This window comes from Microtus oregoni, unplaced genomic scaffold (assembly GCF_018167655.1).
Source record: "Microtus oregoni isolate MIOR12 unplaced genomic scaffold, Mior012 000186F_ref0000110, whole genome shotgun sequence".
NCBI classification, from domain to species: Eukaryota; Metazoa; Chordata; class Mammalia; order Rodentia; family Cricetidae; genus Microtus; species Microtus oregoni.
In genome coordinates this window covers 256,388-278,536 of record NW_024544844.1, presented here as the reverse complement: position 1 = coordinate 278,536, position 22,149 = coordinate 256,388, and the positions used below count along the sequence as shown (strand labels likewise).

At 43.1% G+C, this 22,149-nt stretch overlaps 1 protein-coding gene across 1 annotated transcript; it reads left to right on the top strand.

Annotated features, from left to right (window-relative positions):
* Positions 1–21,450: 21,450 nt before the first annotated feature.
* LOC121445408 (dolichyl-diphosphooligosaccharide--protein glycosyltransferase subunit 4-like) lies at positions 21,451–21,564 on the top strand. The gene has a single exon (XM_041647542.1). It carries the CDS (start codon positions 21,451–21,453, stop codon positions 21,562–21,564), a length of 114 nt encoding a protein of 37 aa, XP_041503476.1.
* Positions 21,565–22,149: the final 585 nt, after the last annotated feature.

The window sequence follows — 22,149 nt, the reverse complement described above, 5'->3', positions numbered from 1 at the left end:
TACTCTGGCACCTCTCAATCCCTCTCACATCCCTCTCACCAGTGCTTGGTTTTTTTCCCATTAGCCTGCTGTTGTTTCCCTCTCGATTTTAGGTTAGCTGCATCTCTGTCGTGTTCTTTGCTGCCCTTTTTGCCAAGTTTTTCTGCTAAGTTGATCAGTTGTCAGCCTTCCTCCTCCCCATTTGCCTCCCAAGTGTCCTGTATCCCTTTCTGGGCTCCAGACATCTTTACTTCATGATCCTGGCTGCTTGCATAAGAGCACTCCAGGCACTGTCGTTCTGACCATTCTGTGCTCTCGTTAGCACAGACTATGACGACCACAGCAGCTCCTGGGGCCCGAGCACATCTTCCTGTGCTGCTTCTCCACACTTCCCATGTTCTTGTGCGCGCAAAAGTGGCCTTTTATTCCCACCTCTCCCTTTCTCCTCTTGGAGATTCATTTTCCCACTGTGAATGTAAGCACCGTGTACACCTGTCAGTTCCTCCATCAACCACTGTGTTTAGTTACAAACAACACAAACTCGGGCTTGCTGAACCACAACAGCACCTTGTGCCTGGGCATACGTATACCTTCTTTAGAAAACCACCTGGGTATCATTCTTAATGATTTATTGATTTTTATTTCTGTGATTGAATGCTTGCCCCTGTGTTTATATGTGAACTCATAAGTGCCTGTAGCATCAGAGGCCAGAAGAGGAGGTCAGATCCCCTGGAGCTGGAGTTACAGATGACTGTGAACTGTCTTGTGGTGCTGGGAATAAAACCTATGCAAGAGAAAAAGGACCCTCAACCTCCGAGTCACGTCTTCAGATGGTATTCTCCCGTTTTAAAACATAGTTCTCACCATCGTGTTTTATTGATATTGTACCTCCTGGGGTCACGTTGAGGGCCGTGCCCAGAGTTTGTTTGTTGGATATTTGAACAGGTGATTTCCTTATTGATCCTTTGGCAATGTCCCATCATCCACCCAACTCCACTCATTTCCCAGTCCCCCCATATCTGCCCTTCACCCCGTTAGCATCCCCCACCAAAAAGAAAATTTGAATAAATGAAAACCAAACCAAACAATTCCATGAGAGTGAGCCCACCCGACACTGTCCCAGAATGCAGGGGCTGGATATCCCAGGGCCCTAGAATTGACCTAAAAACCACAAGACAACTCCCCCCCCCAGGGAAACATGTCAGTGTAATGATGCTTTTTATTTCTGTGTATGAATGCTTGCCCCTGTGTATATACAGGAACTAATGATATTCTGCTCTACTCCTAGATTGGTGCTGGATCAAAAGTCATAAGAAGGGCTTCATCCAGCAACTTCTGGAGACAGATGCAGAGACCCACTGCCAAACCATTCTGTGCTCTCATTAGCACAGACTATGACGACCACAGCAGCAGCTCCTGGGACCCGAGCACATCTTCCTGTGCTGCTTCTCCACACTTCCCATGTTCTAGTGCGCGCAAAAGTGGCCTTTTATTCCCACCTCTCCCTTTCTCACGTTTTCTCCTCTAGGAGATTCATTTTCCCACTGTGAATGTAAGCACCGTGTACACCTGTCAGTTCCTCCATCAACCACTGTGTTTAGTGATTCCCTGATTCCCAGGGAATCCGTCTGAAGAGATAACAGAAGGACTGTAGGAGTCACATGACTCAAGGACCACACAACACACGGAAACAGCGAACCTGGCTCATAGGAACTCACAGACAAGGAACCGACAACCACGCAGGCTACATGGAACCGACCTGGGCCCTCTGCGTGTGTGACAGTTGTGTAGCTTGGTTCTCTTGTGGCTCTTCTAACAGTGGAAGCAGGGGTTGTCTCTGAGTCTTGCTCCCTTTGGGACCCTACTCCTCATACTGGGTCACCTTGCCCAGCCTTAATACATAAGGAGGTGCTTAGTCTTATTGCAACTTAATATGCCGTGGTTTGTTGATATCCATGGTGGCCTGGCCTCTTCTGCATAGGAAAGGAGAAGGCGTGGGTGGGGAGGAGGTAGAGGGGAGGTGGTGCGATCCGGGAGGGCCTTAGAGGAGAGGAGGAAGGGGGAACTGAGTTTGGGACAAAGAAATAAATAACTAAAATAAGACTTTGCTCTCTGTACTTCCTGCCTCTCCAACACCTCTACAATTGTCTTAGTAACATTGGGAGCCAAGGTGTGTCACATAGGCAGAACATATCCCCTTTTGTCCTATCAGCTTTATGTGCAATGTTCATTGCGATGGTCTGGTTCAAGGCCTCTGGTTTCTGGTCTATCATCATCACTAGACCCTCTCTGAAACTCCTCTCAGTAATCCGGAGGGCACCCCGAGTCATGGAGATGCTGTGATTCTAGTTCCACAGGACCATTTCCTTCATGTGGTCTAGCAGGTCATAGCTTGGGTAGATGTTAGGGTGGGCCAAACTAAGGCCCTGAATGGGTCCCAGTTGTACTTGAGCTTGTCAGACCTGGGTGCTAGGGCTGCCCCACTCAGGTGTGGGACAGAGCCAGCTCTCCTATGCCCATGCCATCAGGGCCAGGAGGGGTTGGACTACCTCTCCCAAGTGCAGGGGCAGCTCACCAGTTCCCTGTCTTGCTACAGTGTCCAGCAAGGGGCAGAGTCAGCTTTCCCAGGAGCTAGAGAATGGCAGGGCCAGCTTAGCCTCACCTTTGGATTTCATGGTGCATGGTTCTCATGGCCCCCTGTGGTAACACAGGCCACAGATAGCAACACAGACCCCAGCTGCAGCAGGACCATGGACTCACATAGCCCTCAGCTGCAGCCCTGACACAGATGTCACCATGACACTTGGTAGCTGGGCAGCCCACTCAGATCTGTATGGCCTACCTGCAGCATGGCCTGCAGACAGCATCATGCCCTCAGGTGGTGGCCTGTACCCCAGGCACTTGCGGGGACTTCAGTCACAACTGGAGCCACCCAGGACGTCAATGCAGACCCTGGTTTTTGCAGGCCCACAGACCCAGACCTGTCCCCCAGGTGCAGCTGAGACCCAGATATCATCATGACCTTCTTTAGCAAGCTCAGGTCGCGCAGACCCGCATGGAATCAGAGGCAGCAGGGCCCTCAGGCACCAACATGACTGGAGATGGCAACCCAGACCTGTGTATCCGTGCTACCTTTGGGAGCAACATGAGCCGTGGGCATTCACACGACCGTGGACCCAGACATTGCCGTCTCCAACAGCTCGTTCCCAGGTCATTTTAACCTGCTGCAGCGTGGCTCTTGGACACCCACATGATCTCAGGAGAGGAGACAGACCTGTTCATCCATTTTAAATTGCTGTGCACACACTGAAAACAGCAAGGAGTCTAATGCACTCTATGCTCAAATATCAAGTGTGCCTTAACCATTTCCAAGCCGCATACACTGAATTTTCTCCTCATCCACATTCTCCCCCCTCCTCCTGGTCTCCTTATTCTGCCCTATCAATCGCCTCTTGTTTACATGCAGATCATATATTATGCATGAGAAATGTGTTTGCTTTAGTGACTCATTTTTACGTTGTTTGGTTCTTTTGTAGTTGGTAGGATTATCTGCGTATTCATTAATTTTCTGCCTGTTGGATATGTAGCAAATATTTTTCACCCATTCCAAATGCTGTCTCTTCACTCCGGCAGTACACTTGCTTTTGCTATGGAGAAAGCTGTTTATTAATCTAATGCCATCCGCCAAATATGTAGAACATTTCCTGAGCTATTGAACCTTTTAAGAAAGTTCTTGGCTGTACCCTCTCTTGAGGAATTTTCCCTAAATCTTTCTCTGATAAGATGAGGAGGACATCTGGGGCCAGATACCTAGTTACACAGCAAGCCATAGACAAAGAATTAGAGAAAGGTCCACAGAAAAAGAGAAAGATAAAAGCCCAGAGGGAAAAGATAGTCGGGATAGTTTAAGTTAAGGAAATCTGGCAAAAACAAGCTAAGCTAAGTCTGGGCATTCAGAACTAAGGATAAGCTCCTGTGTCTGATCTATTTGGGAGCTGAGTGGTGCACCCACCAAAAAGCCAAAAGAGCAAAAGATCACACAATAACTAGGTAACTAAAAGATATAATTAATTTATTATTTTTATCAGAGGTGCCTTCCATGAATGAAAAATGCTACTGCAGAAAACCCCAATGGAGAATATTTCCACTGGCCTAGTAACCCATCAGAACTAGATGGTAAGACCCTCTTACTGAAGAATCCACAGACATTGGATGCAGCACATAGATAAATCAAGCTAGACCTAAGCTGAAAGCTTCTACTCTGCTGGCTGGTGTTCATAGTGCTGGAAGGTACCATGTAGGCTGTGGCAAAATAGAAACAAAACAAAAACAAAAACAAGGCCTCAATGGCCTTATCCAGCTCTGATTTCTGTGTAATCCCCACAGCCTACAATTTCTGTGTGTACCCCACCAGGCAAGATGCTATCAGTCTGCAATAGTGACACAGTTGCCTTTGAAGTAACCAACTATTTCATGACCGAATTTGAGGCTATGTCTGTTGTAATGAGGAGCTGAGGACTGTGTCCTGCCACCCAACTGGCTTACACCTGGGCTGGCAGGCTGTTTGTCATCCCAGCCACCTGGCTAGCTTATGCTCGAAATAACCACATGGAAATCTGTATTAATTAAATTGCTGCCTGGCCCATTAGCTCTAGCCTCTTATTGGCTAACTCTCACATCTTGATTCAACCCATTTCTAATAATCTGTATGTCACCACGAGGCCGTGGCTTACCGGGAAAGATTCAGCATGTCTGACCTGGCAGCTTCATGGTGGGCGGCTCTCTGCCTGCCTTCTTCCTCTCAGAATTCTGTTTTGTCTACTTCACCCACCTAAGTGCTACCCTATCAAAAGGCCTAGGAAGTTTCTTTATTTGACCAATGAAAGCAACACATAGAAAGAAGACCCTCCTACACCATATGTCAATGGGAAGAATTACATACCTTGAATCTTAGGTTCTCTCTTGCTGCCATAATACACCAAAACCAAAAGTGACTTTGGGAGGAAACTGTTTGTTTCATCCTACATCCAGTGAAACCAGAATAGGAACCTGGAGACAGGAGCTGATGCAAAGATCATAGAGGAATGCTTCTTATTGGCTTGCTCATCATGGCTTGCTCAGTCTGCTTTTTTATGTGACCAGAACTACCTGCCCAGGATTGGAACTGCCAGCAGTAGGCTGGGACCTCCTATATCAGTCATTAATTAAGACAACACTCCAGAAACCTGCCCTAGGCCAATCTTCTGAAGACTTTTTCTCAGTTAAGATTCACTCTTCTCAAATATGTTTAGGTTTATGTCAGGAAGATAAAAAAAATTTCACAACCTACCCTTTGAAAACTTGTCACCAAAACACTTCACTTTTTTGACTTATCAGGTTGCATTTATATATTTATGCATTTTTATGTAACAATAACAATGAACGAAGAAATGACCATGAATTTTTTATTTTTCTTTTTTTGTTATTTATTTATTTTTGTTTTTACATCCCAATTAAGGTTTATCTTCCTTCCCCTCTTCCCAGTTCCTTCCCCCTTTCCTCTCCCTAACTCATCCATTCCTTCTCCTCTGTTTCTCTTCAGATATAGGTGGGCATCCCATGGATATCAGCTGGCCATGGTATAGCAAGTTGCAGTGAGACTTGGCACCTCCTCTTCTATTAAGGTTGGATGAGGCAATCTGGCAGGAAGAAATGGGTCCCAAAAGCAGGTTATAGAGTCTGAGACAGTCCCTACTTTCACTGTTAAGAGTCTAACATGAAGACCAAGCTACACAATTGTTAACATATATGCAGAAGGCCTAGATAAGTCCCAAGGAGCTCCTTGGTTGCTGGTTCAGTCTCTGTGAGACTCTTTGAGGCCAAGTTAATTGATTCTGTGGGTTTTCCTGCTTGACACCACTGGGTCTTACAATTCTTCCTCCCTCTTTTCCACAGGATTTCTCGAGACCCACCTAATGTTTCACTGTGTTTCTCTGCATCTTTTTCCATCAGTTGCTGGGTGAAGAGGCCTTGAATTTGAGAGGGAGAAATGCAGAGGATGGGAAGGGTAGGTGAGAGGAAAGGGGAGCATGAAATGATATATATGTAAATATATTTATTGAAATACATTTTTATTGAAAATAGGTTATTTTCTCATGCAATATATCCTGGTTATGGATTCCCCTCCCTCTACTCCTCCCTATTGTGGGAGCTGCAGGCTGCATTCCGCCACCCAGCTCCCGCCACTGGCTAGCTTTACCCGAAATAACAACACACAAATTATATTCTTTTAAACACTGCTTGGCCCATTATATCTAGCCTCTTCTCGGCTAACTCTCGCACCTGGATTAGCCCATTTCTAATAATGTGTGTGGCACCCCAAGGTGCGCTTACCAAGAAGATTCTAGCCTACGTCCATCCTGGGTCGGAGCTTCATCGCGTCTGCCCAGGAGAGGGGAACATGGCGTCTGAACTCACTTCCTCTTCCTCCCAGCATTCTGTTCTGCCTACTCCACCCACCTAAGGGATCGCCTATCAAAATGGGCCAAGGCAGTTTCTTTATTAGCCTTCCTCCATCACCTCCCAGCTTCTCCCCATCTCTCTTCCTATCTGGATCCATTCTCTTTCCATCTCTCATTAGAAAACAACAAGCTTTTAAGAGTTAGCAACAAAACATAACAAAATAAAACGTACTATGATAACACAAAAACCAACACATCAAAGTTGGACAGGACAAACCAACAGAAGGAAATATCCCAAGAGAAGGCCCAAGAATCAGAGACCCACTGGTTCATACACTCAGGAATCTAAACTGGAAGTCACAACATAAGGGCAGAAGACCTGGTGCAGACCCATGAAAGCCCTGTGCATTCTGCTTCAGGCTTTGTGAGTTCATATGAGCTTTGCTCATGTTAATTTAGGGGCCCTTGTTTCCTTGGTGTCCTCCATCCCTTCTGGCTCTTCTATTCTCCATGCCTCCTCTTCTGCAGGGTTCTTTGAACTATGAGGGGAGGGATTTAATGGAGACCTCCCATCTAGAACTGTGCAAACACACCAGTTTTAAGCCATAACCTTTCCTTCCTTGTTTATCTCCGTGATTTCACATCAATATCACTATCCCAATAGAAAACATTCAAACTTATACAAGTTCCACACTCTTTAAAAATTTCAACATTTTGTCCAAAGTCTTTTTAAAAATATTCCAAGTCCCTAAAAATACAAAGTCTAACAGTATAAAGCTAGGCGCTTAGTGTATGAAAGGTACTCATGATCCTCTTGGTTCCAGAGGCTTGGCAATAGCACTTCTCTGGTCCCGCCACCCCCAACACAGCATGTCTCAGGCTCAGGCTGGCTCCACTCCCTGGTTGTTGCTGCCCTTTTATTCTTTTACTGAAACTTTCCATTGAGGTTTTGCTTGTTGGCTTGTTTCTTTTTCATATAATATGCTTTGGTCATGCTTTTCCCTTCCTCAATTCCTCCTAGATCTTAATTTTATTGAAACGGGGTTTCTCTATGTAGCCCTGGCTGTCCTGGAACTTGTCATGTAGACCAGGTTGGCCTCAAACACACAGAAATCACTTGCCTCAGCCTCCATCCAGTATGCTGGGATTAAATGTAGGTGCCTGGCGAGTTTTATTTTAATTTGTTTTACTGAGCTATTCTTTTAAAAATTTCAGTTTTACTTTTTCCTGTTTCTATCTCCTTATTGAATTCCTCTTTCATATTCTATATTAAATTCCTGATTACATTCAATGATTTGTTTGTATTCTCTTTGAGTTCATTTTGGAGTTTGTGTCCTCTGATTGTATTGACCATTCATCATTTCAAATTCTTTCTCTTTGCCGAGTAATTGGTCATTTTGGAAGCAGTCATGTTGCTGGATATTTTTGTGTGTTTTTCTTATATTTATGTGATGGGACTTGATCAATTTTAGATTTTTTTGATTACTTATTTTCTTTAAGTTCAAAAACTTTCAGTTTTTAAATGAGACTATGTTGTAGTAGACACAAGGTTTCTTCTCCAGTGGACTAGGGGTGAGGCTCAGTAGCTAAACCTTCAGCCCATATACTCAGGGCACAAGCCCTAGACTAAGAGGAGAATGCTAAATGCAGAAATGACCAAAACTGATGGGCAAGCTAGCTATGAAAATACATTAACTCCAATAATCTTTGTGGAATATAGGAACCGTCTGCTAAAATATAAGTTGATGAAAGTTTAAAAATTAAAAAAAACAAGCATAATAATAGTGATTTTTATTAAAGCAACAGAGAAAAATGCAAGAATGGAAAGGAAAGAGAGACAGGAAGCAATATAGAAGAAGAAAATAAGTTTAAGGTTAGTCTCAACAGAGAAACACAGTTACTCGGCCTTGGTACTTGGGAGCATGAGGCAGGTAACTCGCAGACCAGGCTATATAGAAAGGCTATATTACGAAAACAGAAAAGAAAAGGGAAGGAAAGAAAGAAAAGGAAGAAGAGTATAGGACAAAGCTTTCCACAGAATTCAATTTAGATATGATACAATATCTCTATGCAGTGACTCTCTTGAGCCTAGGTGCAGAATTTTTATGTGGTCATTTGCCTGAGCACAGGTACAATATGTCTTTATGTGGCCACTCCCATGAGCTCAGGTGTGTCTGTGGCCACACACCTGATCTTGTGTGTAGACTCTCTCACACTTAGGCGTGACCGGGTACAGACTCCATGTGGTCATTTACCCGAGTATACATACAGATGTCTATGTAGCTGATAGCCTGAAACAAGGGGGTAGATCTTGCTTCTTCACCATCTTGCTTATCTTTAAAAGTCTGCAACTCACAGAGCTTGTGCAATCATCATTCCTATGCCCATCTCTTTGTTTCTTGCCTTGCAACCAGAGGGTGTATAGTTCATGCACCATACAGAGAGTATTATAAATGAGGATGTTCTTTCAGACTATATTAACTGGATAGGGCTCTGAGATTCAGAGGTTTCTCTGTGGCCAGAGGCATTCTGTATGCTTTCCAGAGCCCAGAGACTAGTCTCATGGTGGTTACTTTTGACTGTCCACTTAACACCATATAGATTCACCTGGGAAGGGAATCTCAATGACTAATTGTCCAGATTAGGTTGGCCTATGAATATGGTTGTGAGGGATTTTCTTAGTTGAGTTAAGGGAAGTAGGAAGATTCTTTCTGAATTTGGGAGGTGTTGTTTCATGGGCTTGGACCTTGAGTGGATTGAAACTAAAGAGACAGATGACCATACTTGTGACCATTGCTCTTTTCCTGCTATAAATGTAATGAGAGCAGTTCTTTCAAGCTTTGGCTACTGTGACTTCCTTGCTGTGATGGACCTGGAATGACTAGCCAAATAAACTTTCTCCATTAAGTTGCTTTTGTGAGTGTATTTTATCACAGTAATGGGAAAGGGATATGAGACAAGTACCCTGACATTTGCCTTGATTCCCAGAGTGGATTGTGTAGGCAGGGATCTTTGCTTCTTCGAATGCCTAGCCACTGTCTCTGAAGGGGTTTTATTAAATGGCTTCTTGCCCCCGATACTATTAAATGCTGAGAAGAGAGGATGTCACCAGAACCTGTATAGTAGGCAGACCCAATATTACTATTGTTTCTATGTACTGCGAATCTGCTAAGTGATCATTTTGGTTCTGTTTTATTTATTTGCATTAATTCATTTGTCCGTATATTTATTTGAGGCAGACTCTCATGAGTTTCGGGATGGCCCCCTACTTTGAACTTCCTGTGCTCTTCACTTACTTGCTGGGATGGCAGTCATGGGTCTTCTTGCTCCTAGGCAAAACGTTGTGCTAGCTGAGCTATAAATTCCGCTGGTTGCTGTCCTTTTGGAGTCTTCTGCTTTTGATTTTGTTTGCTCTGAATATGGCTTTCTGCTGCCAGTTGTAGTTCCATGGAGCTGTGTGACAAGACTTTTGCCTAGGAGGATGAAGCATATATGTCTACTCAGCCCATATAGGAAGCCTGTAACAGGCCAAAGTACAGAGGCTACTACAGTCCAACGGTTTAACCACGAATTTTATTGGGGTTATTTACAGGAATATGGGTGAGGGTTACTTACAGGAGCATAAACAACTCAATGACAACTTCATCACCAAAGCCCACCTGAGATAAATGACAGCTCACCAAAGCTGGAAACCCAGAACACATTGCATAGCCTGCAGGCAACTCAAGAGGCTGCTGAGTTCTTTCTAATTTGGTCTAAACCTCTTCTAGCCATCTCTTCTGGTTTCTGCTTCTTTCAGGCTGCTGGTTTGGCTTCAGAGTCTTCTTTGCATCATGTATCATCTTAGAGAGACTCTCAGTAGTCTTCATTGTTTACTCTTGGGTAGACAATGAATCTACCCAAGGGGCCTATGAATCTGGTCATTTTCAGGGACTTACTGACGGTATCTAGAGTTATTCACCTTCTTGCTAATGGAGAGTCCCTGAAGGATAGAATGTTCCATTTTAAAAATGTTTTTTTAATGATTTATTTTTAGTTCATGTGCATGGCATTTTAGCAGCATATATGTCTGTATAAGGGTGTTGGATCCCCTGGAATTGAACTTATAGCTAGTTGTGAGTCACCATGTGGGTGCTGGGAATTGAACTCAGATCCTCTGGAAGAGCAGCCAGTGCTCTTAATCTTTGAGTCATCTCTCCAACCACAGGATGGAATGTTTCTTTTTTTTTAAAAAAAAACATAAACAAAAAACAAGTTTCCACCTCCTCCCAGCCTCCCATTTCCCTCCCCCTCCTCCCATCCTTCTCCCCCTCCTCCCACCCTTCTCCCCCTCTCCCCACTCCTCTCCCCCTCCCTCTCCAGTCCACAGAGCAGTCCGGGTTCCCTGCCCTGTGGTAAATCCTAGGTCCTCCCCCCTCCGTCCATATCTAGGAAGGTGAACATCCAAACTGGCTAGGCTTCCACAAAGCCAGCACATTAAGTAGGATCAAAACCCCGTGCCATTGTCCTTGGCTTCTCAGTCAGCCCTCATTGTTCGCCATGTTCAGAGAGGCCGGTTTGATCCCATGCTTTTTCGGTCACAGTCCAGCTGGCCTTGGTGAGCTCCCAGTAGATCAGCTCCACTGTCTCAGTGGGTGGGTGCACGCCTCGTGGTCCCGACTTCTTTGCTCATGTTCTCCCTCCTTCTGCTCCTCATTGGGACCTTGGGAGTTCAGTCCAGTGCTCATGTGTGGGTCTCTGTCTCTATCTCTATCCATCACCAGATGAAGGTTCTATGATGATATGCAAGATATTCGTCAGTATTGCTCTAGGATAGGGTCATTTCAGGTTCCCAATCCTCAGCTGCCCAAGGAACTAACAGAGAGAAAAGGTAGAAGGGAAGGAGGGGGGACTTGGGGAATCAGGAGAATTGGGATAAAGGAAAGGTGGATAGGGGAGCACGGAACCACAGTTCTTAGTTAAGGGAACCACTTTAGGGTGAGCAAGAGATTTGACCCTAGAGGGGCTCCCAAGTGCCCAACATGAGGTTCCCAGTTAGGATGGAATGTTTCAATCTCAAAGAAAAAACTTTGTGTAACTCATGGTACTTTTGCCCCTCCTACAATCATTCATTCATTCAGTCAATCAATCAATCAATCAATCAATCAGTCTTCCTCTCTTTTCTCTCCCCATCTCTTCCCATCCATCCCTTCTGCTCATTCTCCACTTTCTTTCTGTAAATTATCTGGTATTGAAAGTAAAGTATGCATTTTCTTGAGCCCCTTGCTTTGTATTAAGCCATGATTCCAATCTTCCACATTTGTGGTCACTTTGTACTAGGACCAAGTCTCTCCCCAGCTGGGTTTGGACCATATGGAATGGGCTCTGAACTCCCTTGTTCTGATTTCTAATGTACTCTCCCTTTTTTCTGTTTTGTTACTGAAACTAGTGTTTTCTCCCATTTCAAAGAATAGCTTTGTCAAACTACCCCTGCTTTATTCCCTATAAATGTAAGCAGTAAAGATACAGGGTGCCACCTTCCAAGCCATCCTGTACCATTTAATTTCCAAATTGAAGTCTCCATATTTCTTTGTTTAGTAATAATTCAGTTATCCCCTCTGACTTGTAGGCTAACATATTTGCACATGCATATGCATGTTAATTTTAGTAATAATTGATGGGTATTTGAGATTCCTTTGGATTCTTTTTTACTCATTACACTTTTTCTTTCTTGCTGGGTGTTGGAGATGAGGCATACCTTTTTTCAGCATTGGCAGACAGATGTCTGAGTTTGAGGACAACGTGGTCTACAGAACAAGTTTCAGGACATCCAGAGCTACACAGAAAAACCCTGTTTTGGAAAACAAAAGCAAAAAAATAAGAATTTTCCTTCTTGAGATGCAACTCAATAACCACAAAACTCACTCTTTAAAAAGATGGCTTGATCAGAGGCCATGTCTATTGCTGGAACTCTGGGTAGGCCACTTACCCACAGAGTCCCCCATTCTTTCCATACATGCCACCCTTACTCCCAATCATTCTCCCCTCTTTGCTGTGTCCCTGTCCCAGACTCAGACAGAAGCCTCTGCTTGACCAGAGTCCATGCTGGCCACCAGAAGTCCAGGTAGGTTGATTACTCATAAACCCACTCACTCTCTTTGTGACTCCCCAGTCCCCAATTTCACTACTCCTCCTTGTCACTGTGTCCCAACCCCCACTTCTGGTGGAGACACCTGTTTAACCATAGGCCACACCGGCCAGAAGACCAGACAGGAAACAGAGACCATGGAACAAAACATGCACCCAATAAAGACAAACTCAGAAGTTGGCACCTAGGCCTATAGTCACCCCCAAACCAGATGCCTAGAGACCACTGTAAGAACATAATCAACAGCCAGGGTGATATGACACCACCAGAGCCCAGCTATCCTACTACAGCAAGCCCAGCATGAAACACAAGAAAAAGACCTTAAAGTCAATTTTATGAAGAGGATAGAGGTCCTTAAGGCAGAAATGGATAAATCCCTTAAAGAAATTGAGGAAACGGCAAAAAATTGGAGGAAATGAATAAATTCCTTAAAGAAAGCCAAGAAAAAAAATGAAACAGTTGAATTCTGGAAGTGGAGAATCTAGGTAAGCAAACAGGAACTACAGACACAAACATCACCAACAGAATACAATAGATGGAAGAGAGATTTCAGGCACTGAAGGTATAATAGAAGAAATGGATTCATCAGCCAAAGAAAATGTTAAATCTAAAAAATTCCCAACACAAAACATCCAGGAAATCTGGGACACTATAAAATGGACAAACCTAAAAAATAATAGAAGGGGAAGAATCCCAGCGCAAAATTCCAGAAAATGTTTTTTACTGCTGAGTAGTACTCTAATATGTATATATTCCATACTTTCTTCATCCATTCTTCCATTGAAGGGCATCTAGGTTGTTTCCAGGTTCTGGCTATTAAAACAATGTTGCTATGAACATAGTTGAGCATATACTTTTGTTGTATGATAGGGCATCTCTTGGGTATATTCCCAAGAATGATATTGCTGGGTCCAGGGGTATGTTGATCCCGAATTTCCTGAGAAACCGCCACACTGCTTTCCAAAGTGGTTGCACAAGTTTGCATTCCCACCAGCAATGGATGAGTGTACCCCTTTCTCCACAGCCTCTCCAGCAAAGGCTATCACTGGTGTTTTTTATTTTAGCCATTCTGACAGGTGTAAGATGGTACTACTCAACAGTAAAAAATAATGACTTCTTGAATTTTGCATGCAAATGGACGGAAATAGAAAACACTATTCTGAGTGAGGTAAGCCAGACCCAAAAAGAGGAACATGGAATGTACTCACTCATATTTGGTTTCTAGCCATAAATAAAGGACATTGAGCCTATAATTCGTGATCCTAGAGAAGCTAAATAAGAAGGTGAACCCAGGGCTGGAGAGATGGCTCAGCGGTTAAGAGCATTGCCTGCTCTTCCAAAGGTCCTGAGTTCAATTCCCAGCAACCACATGGTGGCTCACAACCATCTGTAATGAGGCCTGCAGGAAGAATACTGTATACGTAATAAACAAATAAAAAAAAAGAAGGTGAACCCAAAGACAAACACATAGTCATCCTCCTGGATATTAACCTTCATCAGGCGATGAAAGGAGACAGAGACAGAGTTCCACATTGGAGCACCGGAATACAACCCCAAGGTCCAAATCAGGAAGAGAAGGAGAGAGAGCACTAGCAAGGAACTCAGGACCGCGAGGGGTGCACCCACACACTGAGACAATGGGGATGTTCTATCGGGAACTCACCAAGGCCAGCTGGCCTGGGTCTGAAAAAGCCTGGGATAAAACCGGACTCGCTGAACATAGCAGACAATGAGGACTGCTGAGAAGTCAAGAACAATGGCACTGGGTTTTGATCCTATTGCACGTACTGGCTTTGTGGGAGCCTAGCCTGTTTGGATGTTCACCTTACTAGACCTGGAAGGAGGTGGGAGGTCCTTGGACTTCCCACAGGGCAGGGAACCTGGTCTGCTCTTCAGGCTGATGAGAGAGGGGGAGTTGATTGGGGGAGGGGGAGGAATATGGGAGGCGGGGGGGGGAAAGAGACAGAAATCTTTAATAAATAAATAATAAAAAAATCCAGAAAATGTATTCAACAAACTCGTAGAAGAAAATTTTTCTAACCTAAAGAAGGAGATGCCTATAAAGGTACAAGAAGTTTATAGAACAGCAAATAGATTGGATCACAAAAGAGGTCCTCCCATCATATAATAATCAAAACACTAAACATACAGAACAAAGAAAATATTAAAAGCTGTAAGGGAAAAAGGTCAAGTAACATATAAAGGCTATTAGAATTACACCTGATTTCTTAATAGAGACTCTCAAAGACAGAAGGATCTGGACAGAGGTCCTGTAGACTCAAAGAGACAACAGATGCCATCCAAAACTATTATACCCATCAAAACTTTCAATAACCATAGAGAAAACGAAATACTCCATGATAAAATCAAATTTAAACAGTATTTTTTTTCTGCAAATCCAACCCAAGGAGATTAAGTACACTCATAAAAACACAGTAATATCACACTAGCAAAACCAAAAGAAGGGAAGCATATACACATACCACCACCACCACCAACGACAACAATAACAACACAACAGGAACAATCATTGGTCATTGATATCTCTCAATAACAATGGACTCAATTCCCCAATAAAAAGATATAGACTAACAGAATGGATGCAAAATCCATCCTCCTGCTGCATATAAGAAGCACACCTTAACCTCAAAATTAGGCATTACCTCAGAGTAAAGGTTTGGAAAGAGATAATGGATCTAAGAAGCATGCTGGTGTAACCATTTTAATATCTAACAAAACATACTTCAAAACAAAATTAATCAAAAGAAACAGGAAATGGCACTTCATACTCACAAAAGGAAAAATCCACCAAGATGACCTTTCAATTCTTAATATCTATGTCCAAATGCAAGGGCATCCACATCTGTGAAAGAAACACTACTAAAGCATAAATCACGCATTCATCCTTATACATTTGTGGTGATATGTTGTTTGGGTTTTAACAAATAAAACTTGCCTGAAGATCAGAGTGTGGAGCTAGCCACACTAGTTAGCCATAGAGGCCAGGCACTTGGGAGACAGAGGGAGACGGACCCTGGACTACATGAGATGAACTCAGGGTAAAAGAAAAACAGAGCCAAGTGGTGGCAGCTCACACCTTTAATTCCAGCTCTAGGGAGGTGGAGATGGAAAGTAAAATGGTTGGGCGGGGAGAGGAATATAAGGCGGGAGGAGACAGGAATTCAGGATTCAGTCTGAGGTTTTGTAGAGAAGGCATTCAGTCTGAGAACTTGGAGAGACAGGATACCCCATTTGTTCTCAGGATTTTGTAGAGTTAAGAACTAGTGGCTGCTTCTCTGATTTTTCAGCTTTCACCGCCTAATATCTGACTCTGGTTTTTTATTAATAAGACCAATTAGAATTTGAGCTACGTACACTGATAGTGGGAGACTTCAATACCCTACTTTCACCAATGGACAAGTCATCCAGAAAAAACTAAACAAAGAAATACTGGAGCTAACAGATGTTATAAACTAAATGGACCTCACAGATAGCTATACAATGTTTCACCCAAACTCAAAAGAACATACATTCTTCTCAACACCACTCAGACCTTTCTCAAAAACTGACCATATTCTCAGTCACAAAGCACATCTCAACAGATACAGGACAATTGAAATAGCCACCTGCATCCTATCAGACTGGAAAGAATTAAAGGTGGATGTCAACAACAGAAAACTGACAAACTCATGGAAACTGAACAGTTCTATACTGAATGATTATTGGGCCAAGACAGAAAGAAATGAAAAGACTTTCTAGAACTCAGTGAAAACGAATACACAACATACCCAAACTTATGAGACACAATTAAAATGGTGGTAAGAGGAAAGTTCATAGCATTAATTGCCTTTAAAAAATTGGAGAAGTCATTGTTTTCTTCATCCATTCTTCCTTTGAAGGGCATCTAGGTTGTTTCCAGGTTCTGGCTGGGAGGGGGAGAAGGGTGGGAGGAGCGGGAGAAGGGTGGGAGGAGGGGGAGGGAAATGGGAGGCTGGGAGGAGGTGGAAACTTGTTTTTTTTCTCCTTTTCTCAATAAAAAAATGGGAAAAAAATTGGAGAGATCTCACACTAGCAACTTAACAGTATACATGCAAACTCCCGAAGAAAAAGAAGTACACCTATGTTGAATAGGTGGCAGAGAGTAATCAAACTGAGGGCTGAAATCAATAAAATTAAAAACAAGGAGACCAATACAAAGAATGAAACAAGTTAGTTCTTTGAGAAAATCAACAATATAAACAAACCCTTATCCAAATTAACTAAAAGATGGAGAGAGAATACCCAAATTAACAAAATCAGAAACCAAAGGGGGGACATACCAACAGATAATAAACACTGAGAAAATCCAAAGAATCGTTGGGTCATACTTTAAAAATATGTACTCCAGATTCATTGTGGTCAGATTAATATTGAGGTCTTTAATCCATTTGGACTTGAGTTTTGTGCATGGTGATAGACATGGATCTATTTTCATTCTTCTACAGGTTGACGTCCAGTTATGCCAGCACCATTTGTTAAAGACGCTTTCTTTCTTCCATTGTATAATTTTAGCTCCTTTGTCGAAAATCAGGTGTTCATAGGTTTGTGGATTAATATCTGGGTCTTCGATTCGATGGAGGAGTGGAAGGAGAGGAAACTGTGGTTGGGGTGTATTTATTGTATGAGAGAAGAATAAAAAAAGGAAAAAAAGTTGGAATACAATGATCTTTGGTATGTTTGATGAGTTGTACGCTCCCCCAGTAGGACTTTTTTAAATTATTTAATTTGGTTTTCTGTTGCAGGAGGTCCTCCCACTCCTCCAGCCTATAGCCGCTGAGATACCAGCCCATTGGGGCGTGGTCTCTCTCCATTTAAAAGAGCGGCCACTTCCCTCTGCTCTCTTTCTTCACTTCCTGCTCCGCCGGCGACTAGACTCCATACCTGGTTGCACAGAGGGCTGTGATCTGTAAGTTTTTCCCCTTTAAATAAATACCACCCTATTAGTCATAATTCCAAACTGGTGTGGCATTGTTTGTGACTTATGCCTTCAGTTTTCAGGAATTCTCTTGTCTTGTGGTGTTTCTTACGAAATTTAGGGCTGCACAATGGGTCAGTAAGCACTTTAATACTTAGCTATACAGGAGTAGCTTTGTAGTCTGAGTGTTGCTCTACTTGTCTAATTTTAATTGTCTTACTGATGTTTTTTGCTCATATCTAGGAATTCATTGCAAAGCTCAAAGTCATAAAACTTTGAGGGCATCCCTGCAGGTGTCATGGCAGGCAGGGAAACAGTCTATGAAGAAGTGAGAATGAAAACTCAGTTCAGCCTGACTTGGGCTGGACCAAACTTTAAAAGTCTGATACCAGGGCTGGAGAGATGGCTCAGTGGTTAAGAGCAGTGCCTGCTCTTCCAAAGGTCCTGAGTTCAATTCCCAGCAACCACATGGTGGCTCACAACCATCTGTACTGAGATCTGGCGCCCTGCTCTGGCGTGCGGGCATACATCGAGGCAGAATGTTGCATACATAATAAATAAATAAATCTTTTAAAAAAAAGATAGCCCAAGATAATTTGTAAAAAAAAAAAAAAGTCTGATACCAGTATGTTTGGAAAACGTTTCCTGGAGTAATACAATCTCAACTCAAAATACACGTCATTTCTTCCAAGATGGGTTCTAGAGATAGGCTACCTTTAATAGCTTAAGGGCCTAGGGAAGGATTTGGCGTGATCTCAATCATATGGATAGTGTAGAGATCATTTGGGCTATTCTCCATATCCAGTCTTGATTGTGGTAGCTTGGGGGAGCCCCTGGCTATCCAGATAATGTGAGGGTCATATAAATTACTAGCCATCTCCAGTCCTGGTTGTGGAGGCTTGATATGGTCTGGCTCAATCACCCAGTTGTTAATCACCTCCAATTCCCAGTCTTTTTTATGGAAGAACAGGTATTAATTTCCTCCTTTGCGGAGAAACTTCTGTGTTATTAACATTCCTGGTTTCCTTGGAGATCTGTGGGTGCAAGGACCTTCATACCTCCCAACCAAACTTTCCACCCATATTTTCTGGAAAATCCTTTCAAACAATATATTATCCAGGATTAACATACAAAATACTTAATGAATTCTTACAACTTAATACAAGAATTCAACAAATAAACTGATTTGAAAATAAGAAAGGACTCAAATAGGATTTTCTTTTCTGAAGAAAACTAATGTAAATCTACCAGATAGATTAACAGTTAATCATTATGACTAATCAGCATGGAAAATGCAAATTAAAACCACAATGAAATATCATTCCACATTCATTAGGAGGAAAGTTCTGAAAATAAAAAAAAAAGAAGACAGCAAGTGTTGGAAGCATAGCACACTGCTAGTAGCAATGTGAGATATGACACAGCCACTTTTGAACAGAGGGTGACGACTTCTCACACAAAATCGTTCTTGTGGGGAGATACCCCCAAGAATTGAAATCACTATCTTAAAGTGGTATACATATCCCTACTTTGTCGCAGCATTATTCCTGATAGCTAAGATATAGAACCTATATGAAAAATTTCCTAGACGCCCAATGGCAGTTGGATGGATAAAAGCCGTGAGGTTTGAGCAGCCTTTGGCATGAGCCTCATGTTTGGAACTCGAATCTGTATGAGCAGCAAATATGCTCAGCAGAGGCGAAATTGACACAAGAACCTAGCTATAATGTCAGAAGTACCTCTGTAAGTATGTTAGTTTTGATTTGTTTTAAAGAAAGTAACACCGAGATTTTATTACACCATTTAATAAACGTCCTTTTTCCTCTTTATAGGAAAAAAACCCCTCTGTGATCATGCATTCAAAGGGATGTAATTCAGAGTTAGTGAAGTATATCACTGCCACATGTGATAATACAGATGAACTGAAAAGACAACAATTTGAAAAGAACACTTCTGAGAGCGTTCAGCAAAATCGAGGGGGATACAAACTCCCGAAAAAGGCAGTGCAAGTAAGCAGGTGTAAGAAGGAAGTCAGTCGTTAGCAAGCTTAGCTCTGAGGATTATTTTGACACCCTAAGTTCTCATTTCCAGTTCGAGTTCTCTTCAGTGATTCTATTTCTTTGTTAAATTCTACTTTCATGTCTTGGATTGTTCTCATTATTTCACTTAACTATCGTGCTTTCACGGTATTCATTAAGGCATTTATTCAAATCCCCTTTAAGGTCCTTGAACGTATTCATAATTACGATGGTGAAGTCCTTGTCTTGTGCTTCAGCTCCATTGCCTTTCCCAGGGCATGTTGCAATAGGGGTTCTGGCCTCTGGAGGAGGTGTATTGTCTTGGCTCTTGTTGAAGTTTTGTACTGGGATCTAGGCATTTGGAGTTACGTTTGAAGTGTTTCTTGGTGTAGATAATCTGGTCTCACTTTTGTTAGGTGGGTGTTCCACTCTTTGCTTGTCCTTGTCCATTCTGGGCTCTAGCCAAGTGTGGCAGCTGTGGGGTCCCTGAGTCTCAATCAAGTGTGGTGCCTGTGGGGTCCCTGGTAGGGAGCTATTCTATTTGTCTGTGGGAGTCTCAGAGGAATCCAAATGGGCTATAAGGGAAGGCTGAAAGGGCAGCAGGGAAGAATTAAAGGGGATCTTGGATCTTCACCAAGAGGCAGAGCCCCCAAGGAGATGGAGGCAGGCTCGGGGGAGGGATTCAGATAGGTGGGCAGCAGGAGCAGGTCTAAGAGTAAGTCTGGGGAGACCAGAATGGTCGGGGGGGGGGGCAGGGGATAAAGTCCCAGCCAAGTGTGTTGGCTGTAAGTCCCTGATAGATAGTGGTTCTGCAGGTTGCCGGGGAGTTAGAAAGCAATGGAGATGGGCTACAAGGGATGGCTGAAAGGGGCACTGGGGAAGAACTCGGGGGTCCAAAGGTGATGGAGGTGGCCTAGAAGGTGACAGGCTCATGTTTTGACATGTGCTTACCACCTCTATATAGTCACATCGTGTGTTTTCCAGTTCAAGGACTCGTTTGCTTTTTAAAGTGCTTCTGTGCCTTTATTGTTTTCTTTAGAATGCTGAACTTTTTTTTAATTACAATTTTTTTTAACATTTTAGTCTAAAAGACTCACTGTGCTGTATGATGTGTGCGTGAGAGTTCCTGTCACACTGGTAGAGGTCTGAAGACAGCGTCGTGGAGCGGGCTCTCTCCTTCCGCCTTTATGCATTTCCAGGCGTTCCCACTCAGGCCACAGGGCTTATGTGGCAAGCACATTTGCCACCTCCCCAGCCTTATTTGTGTCTTCTTTAGTTCCTTGTTTTCTTTCTTCTTTTTAAATTATGAGGTTTTAAAAATGTATTTATTTTTATTTCATGTGCATTGGTGTTTTGCCATGGGTGTCAGAAGCCCTGGAACTCGAGTTACAGACAGTTGTGAGCTGCCATGAGGGTGCTGGGAACTGAACCCCGGTCCTTTGGAAGAGCAGCCAGTGCTGAGCCCCCTCATTGTTTTCCTGCAACAACTCTTTTAACTTTTTTGAGACTTGTGATTATTATTTAGCCAGTGTCTGGCACCTTATTTTAACTGATGGATGAGGTCATGGCTTCTTCAAAAAAAAAACCTACAATTTTTGTTGGTATGTAGTATTTTCTGCATATCATAAGATCAGCTATTATTCTAGCCTTCCTAATTTGACTCTGTGGCTGTTTCTCTAGGAATTCTAAGCAAGCATCTGTCTTTCCTAAGGCTGTCATTTCTTCTACTATTTGGGGCTTAGGAAGCACCTACCCTAGGTGCTTTGCCCTGACTCTATTACTGTGTTGTCATTATTTCGGCACTAGAGAGCAGTCCGAGTTTAAGATGGCCCACAATCTGTAGCTAGTCTGGTTCAACAAGAATTAGTGGGGAGCTCCAACCTCGACCTGTACAGCAAGGGGTAGCATCAGAGCCAAGTGGAGCTGGTCAGGATGATCACAGACGTGCAGCTCGCCATCTTCGCCAACATGCTGGGTATGTTGCTTTTCTTGCTTGTGTCTCTCTATTACCACGTGGCAGTCAACAATCCCAAGAAGCAGGAATGAAAGTAGCGCTTTCTCCACCCCAGGGTTCCAGGACATAGTCTGAGGCAAGATGGAGGGTGTGCGGGGCCTTCATACTTCACTGCATCCCTCCTACCCATTACAGCATACAAAGCAACTACACCTGGATTTTTCCAAACAACTTTTATTTCCTCAAAGTCTTCCTTAACTCTATGGAACAAGAAGCTGCCACTGAATAGGGCCCAGTATAGGGGCTGCTTTCTTTTCTATTTCCTCCCCCCAATACAAAAATATAGATATAAAAAAAAGAATTAGGGGGGATTCTTGACTTCCTTAATGTGTCTAGAGGTACTTTTAATGTGCCTAAAAACAGTTTCATCTGTTAAAATTGGTGTGGTTGTGGGGATACTCTTTGTTTACTCTACACTTGAAGAAACTATTGATTGCTATTGGCTTATTATTGTTATTTTATTTTAAGAAATTCAGTATATGTGTGTGTTTGTGTGTATTTAGGCACACGTGGAGTTCTGAGGACAATCCTTGAGAGTTGGTTCTCTCCTGCAATGTGGGTTCAGGGGATAGAACCCAGGTCATCATCAGGCTAGGCAGCAAGAACTTTCTCTTAAT